The sequence below is a fragment of the Kogia breviceps genome, chromosome X, assembly GCF_026419965.1.
Source record: "Kogia breviceps isolate mKogBre1 chromosome X, mKogBre1 haplotype 1, whole genome shotgun sequence".
NCBI classification, from domain to species: Eukaryota; Metazoa; Chordata; class Mammalia; order Artiodactyla; family Physeteridae; genus Kogia; species Kogia breviceps.
In genome coordinates this window covers 102,131,940-102,156,723 of record NC_081330.1, presented here as the reverse complement: position 1 = coordinate 102,156,723, position 24,784 = coordinate 102,131,940, and the positions used below count along the sequence as shown (strand labels likewise).

Sequence of the window (24,784 nt, the reverse complement as noted above, 5' to 3'; positions counted from 1 at the left end):
CCACAGGGGGGAAGGCGGACCGGTCATCTGAAACAGAACAGAGCAAGTAAAGGCTGAGGAACAAATCCCAGAGCAGAGAGGCAAATAACTGGCATATAATTTGATTGTCTAACTGTGTGTCTTTGAATTCATCTCTGTGTGTAACTGAACCAGGGAGCCGACTGTCCTTTATGTGGGTTACCTATGACTCAAGAGCCATGCAGAAAGTCACAGTTGAGTACCTTTCCTTAAATATTAAAAAGTGAAAAACAATATTACTTTACTCACGGCCATAATTCTGCAGGTTGTCTCAAGTGCTTCATAGACAATAACCCAAAGAGTTCGGGCCTCTCCTTCTCTTTTTTCTTCTCTTGTTCCCTTTTGCTCCTCCAGTTTCTTCTTTTACCTCTCTATTCACTCTAGCTGTTGTACAACCACCCTGATGCAATTAGGGGTCACCATCCTACCCTTCTGTCTCTTTCATGTCCTAAAGACTGCATGGGAGTCAGAGAAAAAAAAATGCTAAATCTGACTTTGGCATCTACCACATCTGACATACCTTTGTTCTGACCCTGTTTACCTACCTTGCCTAGAAAAATGTCATGTCCGCCTGGGAATACTACAGTCATTCAAACATTTTGGTCTATTTGTTATGTTTTCTTTTCCCATGGCTGTATTAGGAGTGATTTGGGATGTAGTTGCCACTGTCAGGCTTTTTTTTCTGGTATCATGGTTAAAAATATAGCCAAATTGCTTGGGTTTTAGATCCCAACTGCATGGTTTCCTAACTGCATGACTTTGGCCAAGTAACTTAACTGCTCTGGATCTGTTTCCTCATCTGTACATGTAATCATAACAATAGAAACTACTTTATAGTGTTGAATTGTTAGTATCAAATTAATTTCTTTATATACAGAATTTATGTATGTGTGTGTGAGTGTCTTTGTATGTAGACACACACATAGATATGTATCAACTCATATATACATATGTGTGTGTATATATGTACATACACATGTATTTACATGCACACATACATATCTTTAAAAATTGGCGCAAAGTAAGTATTCTATAAATATCAGCTATCACAACTGTTATAATTTTTCTCAACAAGACTATAAATGCTGCTCCAGCCTGTCAAAGGATATCACATGTATTTAATGTTTTTTACCTAGCCCAAAGTCATGGCTAGTTGGGTGACTTTTTAAAAATTGCCACTTGATAACTGATCAGTCCAAAAATTAATTCACAGTGTAAAACACCATGAATTGTACTCGTATTTGCCTCTCAGTTGTAGAAATTAGTTTCATTTCCCACTATGTTTAGTTGTGATTGGATCATTGTAGACTTTTTTTCTGTCATTTTTTTGTGGTTAAAGATTTAAATTTGTTATGGAGACAAGCTTTACAGTTGACCAATGATTAGCTAATTTCTGATAATAGAAAAGGAAACAGATTGCCCCAAGGCTGCTGTTTTCATTTCCTCATGGGAGGAAGAAGCATAGCAGAGAAGAAAGGCACACTCGAGGCACTGAACCTCTGCCACCATGGGGAACTTGTTTGTGAATGAGGGCCTCTCCATCTTTGTCGTTGTAAGTACCAATGAGAATGAAATTACAAATTCTCTGACTTGTCTGGGTTCTCTTGGAAATGAAAATAGAGCAAAGCTTTTTTGTTTGTTTTGTTTGAGAAATTGTGTTGAAACTGATTTATTATGTGAACATGCATCCATCTGTAAGCAGAGTGAGTCCATTCTTCCAAACTTATTAATGGAAAGAATGTCTGGGGGCTCACTTCACCTAGTTTATTTCTGGAGTTTTTAGGAGTAATAAATTAGCCAGCATTTCACAGTGGGAGTAGAAGAGATTTCATGCTAGTGATCCTTGAATCTGAGTTGCTTATTATGTTTACTCGGAGGCAAATTTCTCTATTTTTTATGTATTTATACCACCTAAAAATGGGCAATTGAAATTTTATACAGTTTTCCAAATAACAAATGCAAGACTGGCTCATGTATGGGAAATTGGCCTTTATTTCAGTAATTACACCAAAAATAATTGAAGTTCTCAATTTTCTTTTTTTAAAAAGTATCTTCTTTCCTCTGAGGTAAACTTTAGTTATTTGTGAGGTTTTTAAAAATTTAAGGGAAGGGAATTGAAAAAAAGCGATCTAGACACCTATGTATAGCGTATATATGATATATATTATATTTAGCTGAATATAAATCAATATAATCTGTCTTGAGAAACAATTTTTATAAGTAAAGATATGGCTAATTTTTGAACAGACATGATGATTTCTTTAGTTTTTAACATAACATAGATCAACTATTTTTTTAAGACAGTGGCCTCAGCAAAGCAATCACAGACAACTGGGAAGATAGAAATGTGATTTATAAGTAGCTTTTCCAAATAGCCAATTAAAGTATTACCCAGATGTTAAAAAGAACACTTATGATTGAATTTTTTGAAAGAATTTATCATGAAGTAAATATGACTCTTTGAGCTGTACAGGTAGAGAGAAATGAGTGGCACAGATAAAATAAAAATCACAAATATTTTGTCAGTAAGAAAAAATTAAGCCAAATCAACACTCTAATGCAATACAGAATTGTTCTGAGGACTCCAAGCTGTTAAGTTGCTTTCTTGTCCCCATTTGAAGAACGGATTACTCCTATAAACAGTAAGTTCAAATATATACACTTTTAGCTCTTACCACAGTTTTCCCTGGGAAGTGACCTCTAAAAGTGAAGACACAGCTTGGAAGGCAAGAGTAAAAGTGACAAGATTAGGAAATGGAGAAGTGGTTTTAGTACCTTTTTCTTTATAAAGAGAGACTATTCTCAAGCATCGAAGGACATCAAATAGCCTCAAAGCACAGTTAAGGACAGATTGCTACTGTGGAGCCGAAGGTGGAGGACTGGGTAGAGTCATCATCTGATACAGTCAGTGCTTGCGATGAAATGATCAGTCACAATCTAGAAGGAGCTCCCTTTAAAAAAAAAAAAAAAATCCCATGCCTCTCATTCCCTCTTTGATGCTGAATAGTACCTCTCTCAAAAGTGAAGCAAAACTTATCAAGTAGAATGAAAGCCTTGTCATTTTAGCTGAGGAGACCTCCACTAGCTGGGGCGGGATGCTGTGTGGCAGAGAGAGGTAATCACACCTGTGAGAATCAAACGCAAAGTCCCGCTGGTGCAGGGGACAGCATAGGAACAGATTCCTTTCCCTTCTCTTTGGAAGAAGAGTCACCTGCTGTCATCTATCAATCTAAAAGAAGGAGAAAGAAAGGAGGGGAGATAGACAGATAATAACTCGGCATACTGCCCAAGTAGTATACCAATCACAGGGGACAACACAGGGAGGAAAGTTTAGTTACAGAGAAGTGTAGTGATCCTCTTGCAGGAAGGAGCTGGCTTTGTAACCACCTTAATCAAAGGCTGTACTTGGGGAAGTCCTGACCCTGGTCTGACTCTAAACTGCTGTGAAATCTACCTGTTGAAACATGAAAACTTCACGCAACCACTTCTGTTTGTGCAGCTGGTATGGCTGGGCATGAACGTCTTCCTCTTTGTCTGGTACTACCGGGTTTATGATATTCCAGATAAGTTCTTCTACACTCGAAAACTTCTTGGGGTAAGTATAAGTTCCATCTCCCACAGTATTGACTGGCTCCCATGTCTAATCAGAGATTCCTGTTCCTATTCCTTTTAACATTTTAAAGAAATATTCTGACCAACCCAAAGATCACCATCGGCCTCACTCCCTCCATTGCAACCCCCTGAGCAAGAGTCTTTAGGCCTTCCAGTGTGGGACAGACAGAAGTGTGGCAGAGGGTCCCAGCAGCATCCTTCCCCTCCCAAGAACTACTGTGCTACTGTTTAGCTTGAAGGAGAAATCTAATACTGACTCCGGAATGGATAGCCAGGTTGGAAAGATCGATTCAGGGGTGACACAGGTGGCACAAGTGGGACTTCCTATATTCTCTAAATCATCCAATTCCTACTAACTTTTGTGCATGAAAAGCCCTGCTCCTAATGACATGTTATAGAATAATCTTCAGGAAATAAGCCTCTCCCTACATATGGAGCCTTTGAGGAACTTGCCCAAAGATCACGTTCTTTGACTCAACTGGCAGAGCAAAGGCCCCTGACTTTTCTTGGGTCCATTAACGTTCTCAGTTTCCTTTAACTGCCAGGGCTCTTCTTCGTCGTAAATGAAAACAAGAAAATAAGTACAATTATGACTGCCCCCAGAGGATATCATTTGTTACATCATACTGAGACCATTACTTAATAATACTAATTATAACATGTATTATACATCATATGCATAAATAATTATAACATATAACTACACTACATTATTATAATTGTTGTTAACTTATTCAGCTTGATGCTGAAAAGGATGATTTCCCTTTGCATTTTCCCCCTCCAAAATACGCAACTTCTTTAGGGATTACAAAGAACAATTATAATGCCAAAGCGTTACACCATACAAACTTAGTTACTGTTGTGGTTAGTCTATGTGCTAACAAAATCTTTACAAAGACCTAATTTCTATACTGAACTCTAGTTAATGATATGCATGCTTAAATATTTAGGAGGAAGTGAACCAATATCTGCAACTTACTTCGAAATGCATCAAAAATAAGATGTGGGGCTTCCCTGGTGGCGCAGTGGTTGGGAGTCCGCCTGCCGATGCAGGGGACCTGGGTTCGTGCCCTGGTCCGGGAAGATCCCACGTGCCGCGGAGCGGCTGGGCCCGTGAGCCATGGCCGCTGAGCCTGCGCGTCCCGAGCCTGTGCTCCGCAACGGGAGAGGCCACGACAGTGAGAGGCCCGCCGCAAAAAAGAAAAATGAAATAAATAAATAAATAAAATAATAAGATGCATTGATGGATGGATAGAGGGATGGATAGATGGATGGAGAGATGAATAGACATGTGCTAGAGCAACCACTGTAAAATGTAAAAGGTAGAATCTTGGAGATGAATCAACAGGTATTCATTGTGAAATTATTTCAAATTCTCTTTATGTTTGAAAGTATTCATAATATTTATTTTAATCTGGCCCTTGCTCCCCACCCCAACATTTTATTCATTTATGAAGAAGAGCCCTGGCTCTAAAGGACCTTTCTTCCCAGATAACGTGGTATCTCTTGAGTGTGGGCCTCGTGCTGGGAAGCCTGGGGGAGTGGGTGTAGGCAAGTGGGGCGGGCGGTGTCCTGGGCGCACAGGAGTCACCCTGCTTCTTATCCTGCCTTTTCCAGTCAGCGCTGGCACTGGCCAGGGCCCCTGCAGCCTGCCTCAATTTCAACTGCATGCTGATTCTACTGCCAGTCTGTCGAAATCTGCTGTCTTTCCTCAGGGGTTCCAGTGCGGTAAGAACCAACATTTACAAAGTTTGAGTTCCTCAGAATTTCGAAGGCCATCAAGCTCAATGCCCCCCCATTTCTTAACATCTTTCTTGGAGTATAATTGCTTTACAATGGTGTGTTAGTTTCTGCTTTATAACAAAGTGAATCAGTTATACATATACATATGTTCCCATATCTCTTCCCTCCTGCGTCTCCCTCCCTCCTACCCTCCCTATCCCACCCCTCTAGGTGGACACAAAGCACTGAGCTGATCTCCCTGTGCTATGCGGCTGCTTCCCACTAGCTATCTATTTTATGTTTGGTAGTGTATATATGTCCATGCCACTCTCTCACTTTGTCCCAGCTTACCCTTCCCCCTCCCCATATCCTCAAGTCCATTCTGTACGTCTGTGTCTTTATTCCTGTCCTACCCCTAGGTTCTTCATGACCATTTTTTTTTCTTAGATTCCATATATATGTGTTAGCATGCGGTATTTGTTTTTCTCTTTCTGACTTACTTCACTCTGTATGACAGACTCTAGATGCATCCACATCTCAACAAATGACCCAATTTCGTTCCTTTTTATGGCTGAGTAATAATCCATTGTATATATGTGCCACATCTTCTTTATCCATTCATCTGTCGATGGACACTTAGGTTGCTTCCATGTCCTGGCTATTGTAAATAGAGCTGCAATGAACATTTTGGTACATGACTCTTTTTGAATTATGATTTTCTCTGGGTATATGCCCAGTGGTGGGATTGCTGGGTCATATGGTAGTTCTATTTTTAGTTTTTTGAGGAACCTCCATACTGTTCTCCATAGTGCCTGTATCAATAGGAAAAGCAAACCAAGAGTTTGTGAGGATTCCAACCTCTGTACGATATTCACGAGCCAAGCAATGCTTGATTCTCTAGTTTATTTTTATATTATTTGTTGGTGGGGCTCCCTGGGTTAGCCATTTAACCTGGAACAGACATTAAGAACAAACAAACAAAAAGGAAACAACAACCAGTCAACATATACCTCAACAATAGCAATAAAGTACATGTGCATGTACACACACAGATATACATCATATGACGTATAGGTATATGTATATAAACAGATTTATGAGACTGACGTGAAATTTGGGAATTAATCTCATAGTGCCATGATTTTCAAAATTTTTAAGTCAGAGAAAATCTCTTTTGTGGATAATATCCAAAGAGATGGGATCAGTGAGCTATGAGTCACTATGTAATGAATGTGACAGGTGTTATGTCCATAGAATGAGGAGTTCAAAGCTTTCTAAATGCCTGGGCTCTTTCACCCTCACTTGAACAATCCAGAGAGCCCCTAATATACTATGCTAGAAGAAAAAAAGATTATGTAGGAAGAGCTTTTGAAATCTATAAAATGGTACACGAATTTCTTATTGATATTGTTATACAAAGATGAGAAAAAAAGAACTTGGAATCTGCACATGTACTCAAATTAATATGATACAAAGCAAAATATGATGGGTCCCACAAAATGTTACAAATAAGGAGCTACAGGGAATCCATCAAAGGAGGGGGAAATTATATCAGGTGGCACAGGGGATGGAAAAAGGCTTCTAAGAGAAGGTGGCATCAGATATGGGCATATAAGGATAAAATAAGCCTGTACAAGATATAAAGGAGAGAGAAAGACATTCTACATGGAGAAAACGGTATGGGCAAAAGCACAGGAAATGGTGAGGAAATCATATCCTTGAAAGTCCTGTGTGATCATGACTTGTGGCTTCTCTTTGGATGTGTTTGCCATTCCTGACCACACCGTAGAGGGCAGCTCTTCCAAAGTTAGGGACTGATACCCTGGTGGGATCCATTCCACTGCTCATTCGTGACTAGTAGCCTCTCGTTTTCCTTTTAATAAGATGTTCTTTTTATATTAACTAGCTTTTTTAAAAAAAATTACCTATTAAGTAGAGGTCATTTATAGTGAAGAGAAGCAAGCAATCTACTTTGATGGGAGTGTAGGGATTTTAAAGGGCAGGTGTCTGAGGTCAGGCTGGAGCTTTGCTGGTAAACTAGGACCTTAAATGTATAGCTGAGATGTTAATACTTAATTGGTAATCAAAGACTAAGTGGTTGAAGGAAAGTGATCTAAACTACCAATAACAAAACTTGCCTTGAGCTCTGCCTCGTTTTCCCTAGTCTTACTAAATTCACATTGATCCTAAGGAGATTCTTTTTCTTTGAGAACTATACAATACTTGATTTACTAATATAGGGTTAGCAGGCTACAACTAACAGTAGACATTGATTACAAGGATTTCCCAAATCATCTTTTTAACCTAAGAAACCACAGAGGTAGAACTCCATTTGATTGAAAAGTTTTCTTTTTTTTAAAATTGAAGTATAGTTGATTTACAATGTTGTGTTAATTTATGCTGTACACCAAAGTGACTCAGTTATTCATATATATACATTCATTTTTATATTCTTTTCCATTACAATTTATCATAGCACATTGAATATAGTTCCCTGTGCTGTACAGTAGGACCTTGTTGTTCATCCATTCTATATGTAATAGTTTGCATCTACTAACCCCAAACTCCCAGTTCATCCCTCCCCCACACCCCTCCCCCTTGGCAACCACAAGTCTGTTCTCTCTGTGAGTCTGTTTGTGCTTCGTAGATAGGTTCAGCTGTGTCATATTTCAGATTCCACATATAAGTTATATCATATGGTATTTGTCTTTCTATTTCTGACTTACTTCACTTAGTGTGATAATCTCTAGGTCCATCCAAGTTGCTGCAAATGGCATTATTTCATTCTTTTTATGGGTGAGTAGTATTCCATCGTATATATGTACCTATTGTAAATAGGTCATTCCTGACCATTCATCTGTTGATGGACATTTAGGTTGCTTCCATATCTTGGCTCTTGTGAATAGTGCTGCTATGAACATTGGGGTACATGTATCTTTTTGAATTATAGTTTTGTCCGGATATATGCCCAGGAGTGGGATTGCTGGATCATATGGTAATTGAAAAGTTTTATTGATGAGCCACCTGTAAAGTACAACATCTGGTATATTGCAGGTGCCCAATGAACATTTGCTACATGAAGTTCGAGGACTGTAGCTTTTTTATTCTCCCCCCCACCCCCTGTTCAAATACTTTCTATTTAGAGGAAGTAAACCCTGAGAAACAGGCAGTGTTTTCGCCAGGACAGCCTGTTAAGAAATCCTTGTTACCCCACAGGCCCAAATTGCAATGGCATTGCGCGGCCATGCCCCATGAGTGGCACATGTTGTAATGACCACTTTTAGGCTTCCTGTGGCCTAAAAGGAGGGAAGATCCTCATGAGGGTCTCTAAAGACAGGGGTGAAATGAGACTGCTCTTCAAATTGCAGAGAAACTCAACTCTCTAACCAGAGAGACCTGTATGTCAAAGAAAATATTTTTTGAAATTAGCAGCAAGTAAGATTCTTTTACAGATGGGGTGTGTCCCTCCTCCAGATTTCCCAATCTGAAATGTGAACTGGGCAAAGATCCTTCTCTTCAGATTGGGATTAAAATGAGTACACATACTGTGACTACTGTTGGAAATTATAACACCTGCCACTTATTGAGTCTTCCTAGACCTCACCTCGTGAAATCTGCATGTCAGGCCAGTGAGGTGGGGATGAAATTCATTGAGAGCATTGGGATACCAGCCCAGGTGCTTGTGCCTGCAGAGCCTGTTCACTTTCCTACATGCCACCTAAACTCAAAACTCTCTTGTGGTGGTCCTCTGGTCCAAGAAAGTCCATCACGTATATATGAATATTTGGGCAGGCTGAATAACCTAGTCTAGAAGTGACAAGGATGTTGTAACTTCAAGGATTTATTAGTAGGCCTTTATGCAAACTTAACAGTCACAGAACTTCAGTTTCTAGTGGTCTTAATCCTTTAGACTTGGCTTTATAATCCTTCTGCTTAGCTGGAGAAAGAAGACCGCAGGGTTGGCCCACCCCAGAAAAAATAGGGGTAAGGATTCTGAGCCTGCTCTGTTGAGGGAAATGGGGAATGGTGGGACTCAGCATACAGAAGTCCCCAAAGAAGCCTTAATAACCTCAACTTGGATGGAAGTTCTAGTCTGAAGATCAGAAAGAAACAGGAAGACAAGAGAGTGAGCTCTTTTCTATAACCTTATATAGCCTGGGAGTCAGAGGCCCTCGATGTAGCTCTATATCTGACCATGTGGTCCAGGGCAAGGCTCTTGGACTTCCTGTCTCATAGCTGTTGTTTTTCTTTTTGTTGTTGTTTTTAGCTAAAAAGCAGGTGACATAATGCAAGTGTAAGAATGAATATGAATGATATTCTAAAAGTGTGTTAATGGACTAAGCCTGTCAACTAATGAGTTGTCAGTTAACAAATATTTGTTGAGTGCCAACTCTATGCTAAGCACAGAGGACATAGAGTGAGTAGAGAGTAAGACATGGACATGGATGAGCCATGAGCTCAGGGAGCTTAGAGTTTTATGGAAGAGATAGAAGATAAACATGTAATTTCAAAATTATAGACAGTGCTGTACAAATCCAGTGGTGTTCTTCATATTTATCGCATATTCTACTGCCACCAGGTTTCAACATTACTGTCAGTTTCTTTGCCTGAGTTCTGTAGATCCAAGGCTGGCTTTTGTAATTTCTCTCAAACTGCATATAAATATATAATATATATATAAATAAATATATAAATATCTAATATAAATATAAATATCTAATATAAATATCTAATTAATATTAATATCTAATTCAGATTCATCATGGCACTTGTGGCAAGACCAGGTGTACATAAAATAGAACTTTAAAGTTTCCATAACACTCATGTTACAGAAGCTAATGTTTTGCCCCATTAAATATGCACTTCTTTGTTCCATTTCTCAATGTTTTGAATTTTTTTGCTCTCACAGTTTGAATCGAGCATAGCAAGCTGCCGAGATAACTCACTAATCTCCCTTGCGCTTGAATGTTAGCTTATTGAGATCGGGCAAGGCTCTAGTTGAGAGTAACAGAGGAACTTCCCTTTAGAAGTCAATGGCAAAAAGAAGAGCAATTGTTTGGTGAGGAAGCTGTTGTGCATGATGGCAGCTTGGGTCATTAGTAGGTGGCTGGCGGTAATTCACAAGGGACTCAAAAGCATAAAAATGGTTCCTGCATGGCAGGGAGGGAGAAAAAAGCCCTGGGCAGTCACAGGCAGCAAAGCCCTCCCTTTCTACCCCACCAACCAGCCATCTTGCCCCCTTGTCAGGAAATGATGAGGAAATTATATCTGGAAGCCCTGTATAATCATGGCTTACGGCTTCTCTTTGGATGTGTTTGCCATTCCTGACCACACTATAGAGGGTGGCTTGGAAAAATGAGGGATTGGTGCCCTGGTAGGACCTTAGTTAGTTCTACTAACTCATTAGTGACTAAGAGTCTCCATTTTTTCTTCCAATACAATGTATGTATTTCATACTAAATAGCATTTTTTTAAACCACCTATTAAGATCAGACTATTACTGAATGGACCTGTGTTTCCCAAGCACATCTCTCCATTTTTCTGGCTCTCAGTTAATTTTTCTCCAACAGTTTGTTGCTCAAGCTGATAAGAGGCATTGAAATCTATTGTTTCATATTTTTGATGATCCATGTTGATGATGTAGAGTAGAGTGTAGAGACCATGACAAAACCACATTCCTTTTCTTCAAATTCAGCATGCAGGAGCAAGTATCTTTTCCCCCAAAAGTTTCAAAACAATTTGTCTGGAAGTAGAAAAGAAAATCGTTTGGCATGTATAGATATGTGGGTAAATACATCTCTATAGGTTTAGAATAATTGGCTTGGGTTCTAGGACAGTGAAAATGTCATTTAACCAAATAGTTATGAAAGGATTGTTCAAAAATACATGACATATTGCTCTGCACACAGGACGCTTACCCTCTAGCTGGGGAGCCGTGCCATACTAGCTGAAAAGTTAAATAATGATACCAAAAACTAAAATCGAGTGTTTATTAAATACCTCTCAATGAATCTATGAAACAGACCTACGAGGGAATAATTATGATAAATATATAGGTGAGAAAGCTGGAAACTGAGCATATCGTTCAATGTCACACAGCTAGGTGGTAGGGCTGGGGTCCAACACAAATATATCTGATGGCAAATTGCTTTCTGACCCTACTAATTCCCATTCTCTCCTTCCTGGGACTCCAATTGCGTCTATCACTCCAATGAGGACTGTATTAAATGATCTATTTCTGTGTAACAAATTTCCACAAACTTAGAGGCTTAAAACAACTCCCATTTACTAGTTCACAGCTGTGCAGAAGTCCAGCATCCTGTTGCTCAGGGTGTCACAAAGCTGACATCAAGGCGTCAACTGGGCTGAATACTCATATGCAAACTCTGGGTAAAATCTTCCAAGCTCATTCTTGTTGGCAAAATTCAGTCCCTGGCAGCTGCAGGACTAAGGTCCCTGTCTCTTGCTCACAGTTACTCTGGGGCTGCTCTCAGATCCGAGGTGTATTCCTTGCCATGTGGCCTGTTCCATCTTCAAGCCAGCAACAGTGTATCAAATACTTCTTGCACCTAAGATTTCTGACCTTTAGACCCCGATTTAAAGGGCTCGTGTGATTGGGTCAGGCCCACCCAGATAATCTCTCTCTTAAGGTCAGTTTGGAAAGGTCAGTTTGCAAAATCCCTTTTTCCATATAATGTAACAAAATCACAGGAGCGTCATCCTATCATAGTCATAGGTCAGGTCTCACCCACACTCAAGGGGAGGAGATTATGTAAAGTCACTGGAGATCATCTTACAATTCTGCCTACCACAAGGACTCTGCGAAGCTGTGGAGGAACCTAGCGATCAGGAAACAGGAAAAAGATATTTTCTTAAAATTGTAAAAACTACAAAGGAGTAAAACAATGACACAAAAGACAATGAGGCTATCAAAGAAAACAGGACAGTCAATTCTTCACCAACAGAAGTGTAAAAGAAGTGATGTCAACCAGGAAACCCCTATTTTGAGAGCCTGAGTCATGGATGAACAATTTGTTGTAGCTGCTGCTGGTAGGGTTCCACCAGTCTTCCCTCTGCACTGTCAGTTCCAGTACATGGGGCAGCTGTCTTCTGCCAGCTCAGGTCATTCTCTGCCCGAGGATTTTCTTTCAGCCCTCTCCTGGGGCAAGTCGGAAATGCCAGGGAGTTGATGCCCTGGGAAGAGCCCTCAGCCAATGATGGATAGGAGTTGGTAGAGACTACCCAAGTTTCCTAACCCCTCAGGTAACAAACGTCTGGGGGCGTATCCTACACAGTCTCCCAGAGTTCCCTGATCGGAGAGCCCGCTGATAGATATGGTAGTGGTAGTTGATGTGCTAATACACCCTTTATTGGTTCCCTTCCCTTCCCAAACTTACTCCCTCTAACCTCACTTTCCAGATACAGTACTTTCACTTAACTTCTTGTCTTGGTTTTTAGACATGTAGAATAATAGTGACTGTATCTTTACATTTGGTTTGATGGAAAAGGGAATGAACCTTGAAGACAAATAGTTCTGGATCCCAGCCAATGTGAGAGTTAGCTTTAGTTTTGTTATGTGTAAAATAAGGACAGTAATACTTATCTGGTTACATTAAATGAGGCAATGATTATGGCTAAACTGCCTGGCTCACAGAAGGCACTCAATAAAGCCTAAATGTTTTTTCCTTTCTCTGAAGTCCTCAGTGTCTTCCTTACTAGTATTTCTGCAGTTCCAGGAATCTGCTTTCATGATCCAAACAGCCTGCCCTCCCTAGATGTAGCTACCTCAGAGATAGTGGAGTAAGCACAATTTTCTATGCAATTCTATTTTTTCTATAAAACCAGAACATTTTATTAAAAATAAGTAAGACAAATATTTAACACCCCTATATTGAAATTGAATATGTTTGGAACCAGGTATTTAAAATACCTGAGCTTTTTGTTTTGTTTTGGGGGTTTTTTGCACTTCACTCTGTTCTCCTTAAAAGTTTTCTGAATCTCTATGGCAGGACATCTAGCCTTGGAAACAAAGCATCCAGAGTGAGCACTTGACCACTTTTCAGGAGAACAAAGTTCTGTCTGATTCAACCAGAAACCAGTTTTGTTTTTTTTTTCTCTACTTTGGGCATTGACATGAATCCAGATTCAAACCCACATCTTCTAACATATGTCAGTAGGAAAATTACACTAACCAATTGACCAAAATGCCATTTTAATGCCAAGGTAATCATAAAAGGTATGAAATATCAGAATGTTGATATATCTGGCATCAGAGAGCCTGGGTTTAGACCCCAGCTCTGTCACTTATTAACTATGCAACCTAAGGGAAGGTAACTTCTCTATGCCTTTGTTTCCTCATCTGTCATGTGGTGTAATAATGGTACCTCCCACATAGGATTAATGTAAGAATGAAATGAGTCGATGCATGTAAAACACTTAAAGCAGCTCCTAGGGACTTCCCTGGCGGTCCAGTGGTTAAGACTCTGCGCTTCCACTGCAGGGGGTGCAGGTCCGATCCCTGGTCAGGGAACTAAGATGCCGTGTGCTGCACAGTGTGGTCAAAAATTTAAAAAACAATTTAAAAAAACACTTAAAGCAGCTCCTTGCACAAGTTCTTTGTAAGTACTATTATTATTTTTGCTATGATTATTTTGTTAATGATCTCCCTTATTACATTGTCTCTATCAACATATGCAGGTGGACACTTTTTTTCTCCTCTCATAGTGTCTATGTCCTGGAAGGGTGCTATTCTAAAACTATTCACTTGTTCTAGAACTGTTCACTAGTCTGTGTCCCCATGGACCTTCAGGTCTTTGACGGCAGCCCTGTCCTTTTAAAATTTCTATATCCCCTCATTATTGAATAACTTAATCTGAACTAGAAACTATGTAGTTAGATGTTTTCTGTCCAAATTCATATTTTATACAATTAAGCAATGGATTCCATGAGAGGCTTTTTATGTGAATAGTATGAGAACCTAAAACATTGGTTAAGTCAGCCATGCCACTTATTGTCTGTTTGACCTTGGAAGATGACTATATCTATCTGAGCCTCAGTGTTCTCATCTGTCAAATGGGTAGAATGATGTAGGTTTTAGGGTGGTCATAGGAATTAAATGAGATAATATGGGTCTAATGCCTGGCACAGAGAAAACTTTCTTGTTAACAATTACTACTTCATTCTTTTCCCTTTAATCCAAAGTGCTGCTCAACAAGAATTCGAAGACAACTGGACAGGAACCTCACCTTTCATAAAATGGTGGCATGGATGATTGCACTTCACACTGGTATGTTCATTAAGATAGTTGAGACTGCAAAGAAAACTTGGAACCAGAGTGTTCCCTCTAAGATATTTTTTAAATAAGGGATCAGCCTTTGCAGGTAGATTAGGTGGTGATTGGACGTGTATTTTTTGAATGAGTTCTGTGAAAAAATATTCACCACTCTTTCTGTGATCCCAGCACTAGGATTTATTCCTTCAGGTCTTAAAACTTTTTTCCCTTAGGCTCTTCTGATAAAATCCCAGTATATTCACCCTTTTATACACTTTTTAACATCAAAATTGTTTGTTAGTCCACATATGAGAGCTTTTATTCATTTATCTTTTAAATACTTGGTTGAACATGTAGATTCATGGATTTCTTGCAATAACCCTACAAGGGCCATAGCCCATAAGTTGAGAATTTCTTAAGATAGCCCTTATTAGCTAAACACTTTCTTTTTCTTATTGTTTATATATATATGTATATATATATATATATATATATATACATATGTATATATGATAGTATTCATGTGTTTATGTGTATTTTGTGTTATTATTATAATTATTAAGGTGGTGGTGGTGGTGTAAGAAGGGATCCTTATCAAATCTCCAGTAACTTATCGTAGAGTCAGGGGCTGCAGCCAGAAACCCAGCTACAAATAAAATTGTACACACACTTCACCCTCTTTGTTTCTCTTCTCTGCCCTCTTCAGCGATTCACACCATCGCACATCTATTTAATGTGGAGTGGTGTGTCAATGCCCGAGTCAACAATTCTGACCCTTATTCAATAGCACTCTCTGACATTGGAGATAAGCCCAATGAAACTTACCTCAATTTTGCTCGACAAAGAATTAAGGTAAGCCTCTTATTTCCTGATTCAGATGTTCTCTAGACCATTAAAACTGAGGATTAGATTTCAGTGAGTGAAGAATTCTACTTGGTCAGAACAATGACAATGACAAAAGTTGACTAACTATCAGAGGGACAATTCTGTAGGTTCTAAGAATGTGGCCACAGAGAAAATGTCTCCCACACTCCTGATCCCATATGTAGAGGGTCACTAGATGTTCTCCAGTTTCTTAAATTCACTTGTAAGAATGTGTATACGTGGAGCCTGGAGTAACACAGCCTTATCCATGGCAATGCCCAACAGTCAAAGAAAGCCAGAAACATAGTCTAGTCAAACAAAGTTGGGTTTATTACTTACTGCAGCAGAGACCTCACACTATGAGGAAGTCTGGGACATCTCAGGAGGGTGTTGAGAAAGGCTTGCTGTAGGACTTGTGTTAGATGGTTCAGGAGGGGTTTCAGGAAGTAAGCATTTGCTCTGGATCAGGTATGGTCAGGAATTGGGGACAGTTCCAGCGTTGGGTATCTTAATAATTTTTTTCTAGGAGGCAGAAGAATGGGGTTAAATCTGTAATAGGTCAAGAAGTAGCAGTCACCCATGTTTTTGTCTTGGCTCAGATAAGATTTCAGAGTGGTCTCGTTTCTGTGTCAGTCCATCACAGTGACAGAATGACCTTGTCTGATGTTGGTGTTCTATGAAATTGTTTATATGAAATAGGGAACCCTCTGGCTGAGGTGTTAATACCAGGTCAGCCACCAGCTGACATCTGTCAGCAATGCTTTTCCTCTTTCTTGCCTACAACATCTGAGAGGTGGCCTATGTCTGCTAATTGCTCCAGGGCCAGCCATTTGGGGAATCCTCAGGCAAGGACTTTTTCCCTTCCAGCAGTTGCTGAGGCTTTCTACACTCAGAGGCAGAAGCTCTAGGTCATCTTCATGTGCCCAGTGGTTTGGGAGGATAGCCGAATCACATCACTCACTATACACCGAATTCCAAACGTGTTTCCTTGTCTGTTTAGAATAGATTACAAGAAAAGTTCCATGACTTTGTAGAAATAATTATCCTCAGGCTGATATAAAAAAAAAAAAAAAAAATTGCCTGGTCTATTTAGGGACAGAATTAAACCGCATCAAATAAAATAGAAATTCTTTTTCTATAATGTCTTAGATCATTTTTCTTTTACTTGTTCATTGTACTATGATACGTAAGGGTGGCAATGTGAACATATCAAGTGAGCTGACACTGCAGTGCTGTGCCCAGATCTCTTCAGATCACTTTTACTATGTCTGTGCTCCCTTACCCTTCTGCCTGCTTTCACTTTCAATTTCCTGTATTTGCTTTTGTTCCTCAAAGGACTGCCCCGGGGCTACTGGAGTCCCTTTGCCCATATCTGAAAGGGCCTGGATAGCTATCTCGCTGAGCAGCTCTTAACCAATAACTGATGGGTGCAGGCCATGAAAACCCAGCTTCCTTGCCTTGAGTCAGGATAAACTCTAAGGTGTAATTTACCCTCCACAGTTCCCCTGCAGCATCAGGCTGAAGATTTGGCCCGGGATCACCCTCTTACCTGACTCGTTCCTCTTTCCTATCCTATTAACCATTCCCTTACCAGCTTCTTCTGGAGCACATTCTTTCTAAATCCCTCACCCATGAATCCTTACCTCAGGATCTGCTTTGGAGGAACCCAGCCTAAGATGTTAGGCATGCACAGAATACGTTTACAAACTAAGCACTGTGACGCTTTTCAAATCATAGGGAGAAAGCGCTTCAGACCCTTTTAGGACATATAGTTGATACTTCGTTTGATACTCCCTTAGAACTATTTCTGTGTATCAACTGATATTTCCTATGATACCTCAACCATGTAAGACTTTTTAAAATTTGGAAATATCTATTCCAATTCTATACCACTCTGTTGGGGGGACGGTTAGGATCATCGAAAGGGGGGATGAAAAATGCCTATTGCCTTATTCACTGGACACTTTATGAATAGGTAGCCCTGCATTTGAGAGCCTACAAATAATGTGTGTGTGTGTGTTTTACAGAATCCTGAAGGAGGCCTGTACGTGGCTGTGACTAAGTTGGCAGGCATCACTGGAGTTATCATCACACTCTGCCTCATATTAATTATCACCTCCTCCACCAAAACCATCAGGAGGTCTTACTTTGAAGTGTTTTGGTACACACACCATCTCTTTGTGATCTTCTTCATTGGTCTCGCCATCCATGGAGCTGAGTGAGTATTTAAACTCCAAGGCCAAGTATTTTATGTCCATCAATTTCCAGATGTGATACTCTGTTAGACGCACAGTGACCTCCCTGTCTTTGTGTGGTCAGCCTGTCTGCTGAGAGAATATGAGGGGAAAACAGAAGTCACTTTGATAGAAACCGCTCAGCACCACTTTAGTTTCTGGTACCCGACTCATAACTATTCATAGTGCGGTTATTTATAGCGAGCTTGAAAAATACACCAAGGTTTTGAATATCTTTGCAAGCATATAGAAAGCATGCTGAGAGTGCTGGCAGGGTCTTGGATGTCTGCAAGGATGTTTCCTGTGGCTTAATCCCTAGAAAATTAGACAAACTCCCAAACCAGAGAGGTTAATGATTGATCAGGTGAAAGGGTTTGCTGTCGTTCAATGACTTTTTTTGTTTGTTTAATTTTATTTATTTTTGGCCCCTTTGGGTCTTCGTTGCTGCACGTGGGCTTTCTCTAATTGTGGTAAGCGGGAGCTACTCTTCCTTGCGGTGCGTGGGCTTTTCATTGCAGTCGGTGGCTTCTCTCATTGCGGAGCATGGGCTCTAGAGCGCAGGTTCAGTAGTTATGGCGCACGGGCTTAGCTGCTCCACGGCATGTGGGATCTTCCTGGACCAGGGCTCGAACCTGTGTCCCCTGCATTGGCAGGCGGATTCTTATCCACTGAGCCACCAGGGAAGTCCCCGTTCAATGAGTTTTGATTCAAGCCAATCATTCACTGATTGCCTTCTGTGTATGAGGACGTATCTCAGGCAGTGTGGGGAATACTAGAAGGAGAAATACATGCTTACTGCCTTCAAGCATCCTAACATAATAAAGGGAAAAGCTAGCTTCTATTGAGCATCTGTTACAGACATGAAATGTTTCTTTTAATCTCCAAAAGGTAGAGATGCCCTTACTATCCCCATTTCCAGGGGAAATTGTAGACAAGGAAACAGACTAAAAAAGGTAAAGTGTGTAACCAAGCCACTACCAGTTTATCCGTGGCATAGCTGGGGTTGGAGACCAGATGGGCTAAGGCAGGCCATGATGAATGCTCTCATAGAGACACACGGTGCCTGGATGTGTGGTTGGGAGAGCTTGCCTTATTGGGACCCTTCTTTCATACCAGGCTTCCTTTTTCTACTCTTTCACACTAGCTGATTCTCCCACCTGCATGCAAAAGCAGGCCTGGGAAGTTCCCCAGTGGGTACGGGGCTCCAGATAACTAAGGGTAGAGGAAGTAGGTGTCAAGGCTCAATGACTCTGGTCTGAGTCAAGTCAGCCTAGAAGTGGCTGAGACCTGAAAAGGGGAAGGGTGGAGAGAAGCAGCCTGTGGCAACCCCTCATGTGCATTCTTTTTTTAAAATTTATTTTATTGAAGTATAGTTGATGTACAATGTTATGTTAGTTTCAGGTGTACAGCAAAGTGACTCCGTTATACATATCCATTCTTTTTCATATTCTTTTCCATTATAGGTTAGTACAGGATACTGAATATTGTTTCCTGTCCTCAAGTGCATTCTTGATCAACTTGCTGACCCTGATGCCTGGTCATCTCTTTCTAAGCACTGAAAAATCTGTGTAGACAAAGACTCTCTTATCTCTCCTAAAAGCATTTGAGTATCTTTAAATGGGACTCGGTCATCATCCAGCTGTTTGAGAAAATCCTAGAGAAAAAAAAAAACAAAACTGAATTTCTTCCCCTCCCTAGCTTAGTAATTCCACCACTTTACGTTTGTAGAGTTTCATAGATATGTATTTTCCTCTGGAGCAGCGGAGGAGATATATGTACCCCGTTCTCCATCTGAGGAGAATCTGCTACTTATGCTGGTTGGCTGATTGCTCGGTCTCCTGGATAGGTAGCAGCTGAACTGGGATTAAAAGCCAGGTTTTCTGACTTCCGGTCCTGGCCTTGAGAAGTGAAGGAGAAAATCAGATTTTTTTTCTATCACTTACTCCCCAAGTGAACTTGAGCATTAAGAACTTTAATAGTTATCATTTGTTGGACGCTGACTTTGGCGTTTTATATGCATCATGCTAATTGATTACTAAAATGAACTTTCAATGAAGTACTTATACCTATCTTATAGCTGAAGAAACTGAGGCTCAAAAGAAGTTAAATAACTTGCCCAAGGCCACCAAATTAGCAAGGGGTGGACGCGGAATGTGAAACCAAGGCTGCCTGGCTTGGGTCCAGAATTGCATTCACCAAATCATTCTGCTTCTAGTTACCTGGTCTCTCTAAGCCTCAGTATCCTCATATGTAGAATGAGAGTACTAATACTTACATTTCAGGCCTGTTATGAGAATTACCTGAAATAATTTGTGTACAGTGCCTTTCCCAGGCTTGGCACATGATAGATGCTCAATACATGGTAATTCTCTTCCCCAAGACCTAGGGATAGAAAGCGATGGTTAATGACCTTGAATTAAAACATCCTCTGAATATACCAACTGGCATAATAAATTTTAGGTCCCCCAAACAAACTTTTACAAAGGGCCTTCTGTGTCTCTTCTTATTATATATTCTGAAGACCTCATCATTTATGTTCCTTGAGGTCAGGGACGTGACTTACTCAACTTTGTGCCTCCCTCCCTCTGTTCCCACTCAGCCTGCATTGTCTTATGTTTTAGTAGTTGCTCAATTAATATTTATTGATTTGAAGTGAATGGGCTCCGAGCACTTCAAGGGACACACCATCAGCGTTGATGTCTGTGAGAATGGCATAATCTCTACAAAATTAAGTCGTCTTAAGTGGATTTCAACGTTTTGGTTGAATTTAGACAATTTTGAAACAACAAATAAAGGATTTGTACTAAGGCTCAGGGCTACTGTATATGGTTGTATGGTTTGTCGACTACATAAGGGTGCCTGGCCAAGGGGAAAGAAATTAGCCCATGCTCTTCTGGCCAAGCTCTTGCCTCTAGGACTGTCCTCAAAGAGGGGGCATCTTGTTCTAATTTGCACAATGGTACTGTATGGGCCAGCGGTTGCTCTGTTAGATTTGCAGTTTTTCTCTTTTTATTTGTTTGTTTATAAATGAGAATAATACTTGAAACAGAAGCACAAATGTTGCCTTTCAGAAAACATATATTGATGATCCAAAACTTACCCTCTATAATGTTGCATATAAATATTCTTTGTGCCACTGTCCATATTTCTTTTCTTTTTGGCCACGTTGCACGGCACGTGGGATGTGGGATCTCATTTCCCCGACCAGGGATCGAACCCGCAACCCCTGCAGTGGAAGCGTGGACTCTTAACCACTGGATTGCCAGGGAAGTCCCCATATTTTTTTTTTTCTATTGCTAAAGATTATGCATTTTCTTTCCCTTCCTCTAATCTATTTGGAGGGGGCAAGAAGTATTACTTTTAAGTGAAAAGTATAGGACCCATATGAGAATACTAATAAAAATATGCCCAGAATCTCAGAAAACTAAGAATTTAATCTCTTGTTTCTAAATGGTCCGGACTTACATTTCCTCCTCAGGCAAATTGTACGTGGGCAAACCGCACAGAGTTTGTTGGTACACAAGCCAAGAGAATGTTATCAAAACATCTCACAATGGGGAAAAATAAAGGAATGCCCAATCCCAAAGTTCTCTGGGAACCCTCCTATGGTATGTACAATTCATTGTAGCTATTATAGTTTCATTACCAACAATCTTCAAACTGTGTATAAGAAAGAGATACAAATGTCATAGAGTTGTCCATTATGAATGTCATGGAACTGCTAGGATGTTATAAGTATCCAGTGTTTTTCTGCCATGCTTATTGTCTAGAATTAGTTCTTGAAAAGTAAGCTTTACATTAGTCTGTTATGAACATCCTGATATAAAACTTGGAAAAGTATTGTTTTTTAAAATACTTTTGGGTTCAAGAAGTTCTACCTCTTCTCTTCTGGTTGTGACGGCCACAATAATACCAGTTAATGATTTTCAGAGGGATTCCATCCTGAGCTGAGTTGAAAAGCTCAGATCATGATTTATAAGGAGGCAGGAGCCTCTTCAGATTCCAGGAAGTAAGACTTTCTATATAGCTTTCAGAGCTGGGAAGGAAATGTGTGAGGTGGCACATAGGGCTGCCATTAGGTATCAGGAGGTCCCCTCTATGAGGCATAAAGGAGGCTGCAGAGCCAGGTTCATGCCATTGGCACTTCATGGTAGAGCAGGACTGTGCCAAGGATGACCAAGGGAAAAGATGGTGAAATATTTACCTTTTGTTGGGAGCTCTGAAGAACTCCGTTTTGTTTATTCTCAATATCTCTGTTCCATTGAGTGAGCAGGGGACCCTGTGATCTCCATACCTTTTCCCCCATTGGCAAGCAATATACTTTATTGGTTATTATGCTAGCCATTGGTATAAAACTAAGCAAAAATCAACTTTTGTACAGGGCTTCTGAACAGGATGGTTGTTTTGTCCTTAAAGACAGTATAATATAAAGGTAAATTTCCCATCCCATTTTCTCCTTCCTTTTTTCTGACTCATAATATAGGAGTACTCTTCCTCTAGAAACAGCATGCTGTCTGGGGACTCAACATCTTTCAGCATCCTTGCTCATTAATGAAAGCAAGCAGACACATCAGTGAACTACCCCCACTACATGCAGACATCAATAGAAAGGATTAAAAGGGAACTCTATTGCTGGTCCTCTTACGAGCTGGGGAAGGCACATTTCCTTGAAGACAGCTGAAGTCAGAGTGTTGCTACCTTCACAGGCATCTACCTCAGAGGAGCTCCTGAGTTTCTGGGGAGATTAGAAGCGATGTCCAAGACCCGGCTCCATTCAATGGGGCCCCAGGTGGCAGCCAGGACATAGACGGATGATGCTAGACTGTTTGAAAAAACTGTCCCATGAAAATGAAGGCCAGTAGCAGAGCATTTATGACTTCCGGGCAGATATTCTTCAACTTAGGCTGGAGATAGGGACATTTGGGTGCTCTCAACTTCCAACAATGACTTTCTTAAAAATTTTCATGGAAAGATCATAGGCGAGACTATGGGAAGCACCCTGGGATTTTTTTTTTCCCTCTTGGAATCCCTTCTGGAATGTTGTATTTTAGATGATATCGACTTCTAAAATTCTTTGCTACTTCAGATATTCATCTAGGACTGAATCCCGGGATGGATCTGTTTGGCCTAAATGTTTTTGTATAGCCAGTAATGCCACAGAGTAATTCCAGTGTTCTGAAACACTGCAGATTCTGACAAGAGAGAACCCTAGAGAAAGTGCATTGCATAGCTCCTAGAACTTGCCAGGATATTGGAGGAAGAGCTAAATTCTAGCGTGGAATTTCTCAGCTTGCAAAGAATGAAGCTTTGGTTACGTGACCAAGAGAAAGTAACTGCAACATTGCATTAAAAATATGATGTTGTTGAAATGCTATCCTTTAGAGAAATGTTAATTCCGAAACCAACCTTACTCTGCTGTAGGGTTATTGCAACTCCTATTGCGACAATAGGAGGAAATCCCATTATTGTGGGCAGTTCCTCTTGGGAAAGTTTCATACTGTAGATATAGTTCCCCAATGTGGCCAAGGAGAATGTTCATTTTTACTGGCTCAAAAATTTATTTTAACTTTAGATATTTTCATGCATTCCTTTATAGAAGAAATTTACTAATCTATTATGGAATATTTAAACAAACCAAAAAAGGTGAACTTGACTTCTAAAATGTTTTGTCCCCATGAGTCTTTTATCAACTACCGCCCCTTAACACATCCTTTTTTCATTGTTTGCTCTGATTACAGACTTGGAAATGGATAGTGGGTCCCATGTTCCTATATCTCTGTGAGAGGTTGGTACGGTTTTGGCGATCTCAACAGAAGGTGGTCATCACCAAGGTATTGGCTGGGTTAGGAATTACTAATACTATCTAACTATATCATGGACAAGTCTATCCAACTTCTCTATATCATTGTCAGATCTCACTTTTACTCAGTTTCTTTTGATTAAACTTAGGGCAGAGAGATGACCTACAGTTTGTTTCAATGTACTTAGCTTGATAATCAAATGATTGGACCTTTTAATTGGGGAAACTAGAAGTTAACATTTTCTGTTGAAAAGTGAACCCAAATGTTTTGTGTAAATGAATCTCTCTCTCTGTGTGTGTGTGTGTGTGTGTGTGTGTGTAGATGGGAGGAGCATAGGGAGATGATGTGATTAGTTAAGAGTAAAGAAGCAAAAGAGGTGATTTCAAAAGGTCATGCACTGAGCCTTAGAATATTCAGATGCCAAAAGAACCAGGGAACCAAGGGCAGGTCTCTGTGCTTTGTATGCAGTCACAGAGTATCAGAGTTAATGTACTCAAAGTCTCAAGCGAGCTAATAACTAAACTGCATTTAGAATTGAGTCCGCTAACTTCAAGTATATAGTGGTTTTTCCCCACACGTCTATGCTGCTTCTTATCACTAAATAAATAGAAACGGAATCTCCTTATAGTTTCAAGAAACATCAGACAGGATTATTTTTATCAAATAAAATTTAATTCAGTTCAGTTCAGAAAGTATTTACCAAAAGCTTACCATGGGTTGCTTTCGCAAAACACACAAAATCTTCCACTCCACCACCCTAGCTCTTCTTTCTTGGCCTCTGTGGAAGGTCATGGTAAAGTTAGTCCAGCTGGCATTGGAAACCTTGAAATATAAGAAGCCACAGCAGTTCTCCTTTTATGATATTTATATTGTACTATGAGAAAAAGCCCACAGATCAGCAAAAAGAGCCACCACAAAATTTCCCTTACTAGACTAGAACGAACTAACCAGACAAGTATTTCCCCTAAGCCTATTTCTAAGGCCAACTTGTTTGCCTGTGAAGAAAACAGGTATTCATTTTCTTCTCATGTAAACACACATACGAAACAAGGTACTATCGAAAAGTATTCTGGTGACAACGCTGTCCACTAGTGCATTTTATTCCCTTCTATCCCGGTGTTCCCTGTGGTAGCAAAATTGCAATATGGTGGAACTCATTCTCACCACACAAAATTGCAACGTGAGCAACATAATTTTCCAAGTCATTTTCATCCATTTTTATTTTCTGTTTCAAGATGAAGCTCTACACCTCCTTATTTCAG

General features: G+C 40.1%; 1 protein-coding gene across 1 annotated transcript in view; it reads left to right on the top strand.

Moving 5' to 3' along the window:
* Window positions 1–1,385: 1,385 nt before the first annotated feature.
* The window catches only part of CYBB (cytochrome b-245 beta chain), a 34,606-nt gene continuing 11,207 nt past the window's right edge, over window positions 1,386–24,784 (top strand). The window contains exons 1-8 of the mRNA XM_059050031.2: window positions 1,386–1,570; window positions 3,518–3,613; window positions 5,248–5,358; window positions 14,554–14,638; window positions 15,330–15,475; window positions 17,515–17,705; window positions 21,200–21,329; window positions 23,460–23,552. Of these exons, the coding sequence (XP_058906014.1) occupies window positions 1,526–1,570; window positions 3,518–3,613; window positions 5,248–5,358; window positions 14,554–14,638; window positions 15,330–15,475; window positions 17,515–17,705; window positions 21,200–21,329; window positions 23,460–23,552 (897 nt within the window). The 5' untranslated portion in view covers window positions 1,386–1,525. The remainder of the gene's footprint in view (window positions 1,571–3,517; window positions 3,614–5,247; window positions 5,359–14,553; window positions 14,639–15,329; window positions 15,476–17,514; window positions 17,706–21,199; window positions 21,330–23,459; window positions 23,553–24,784) is intronic.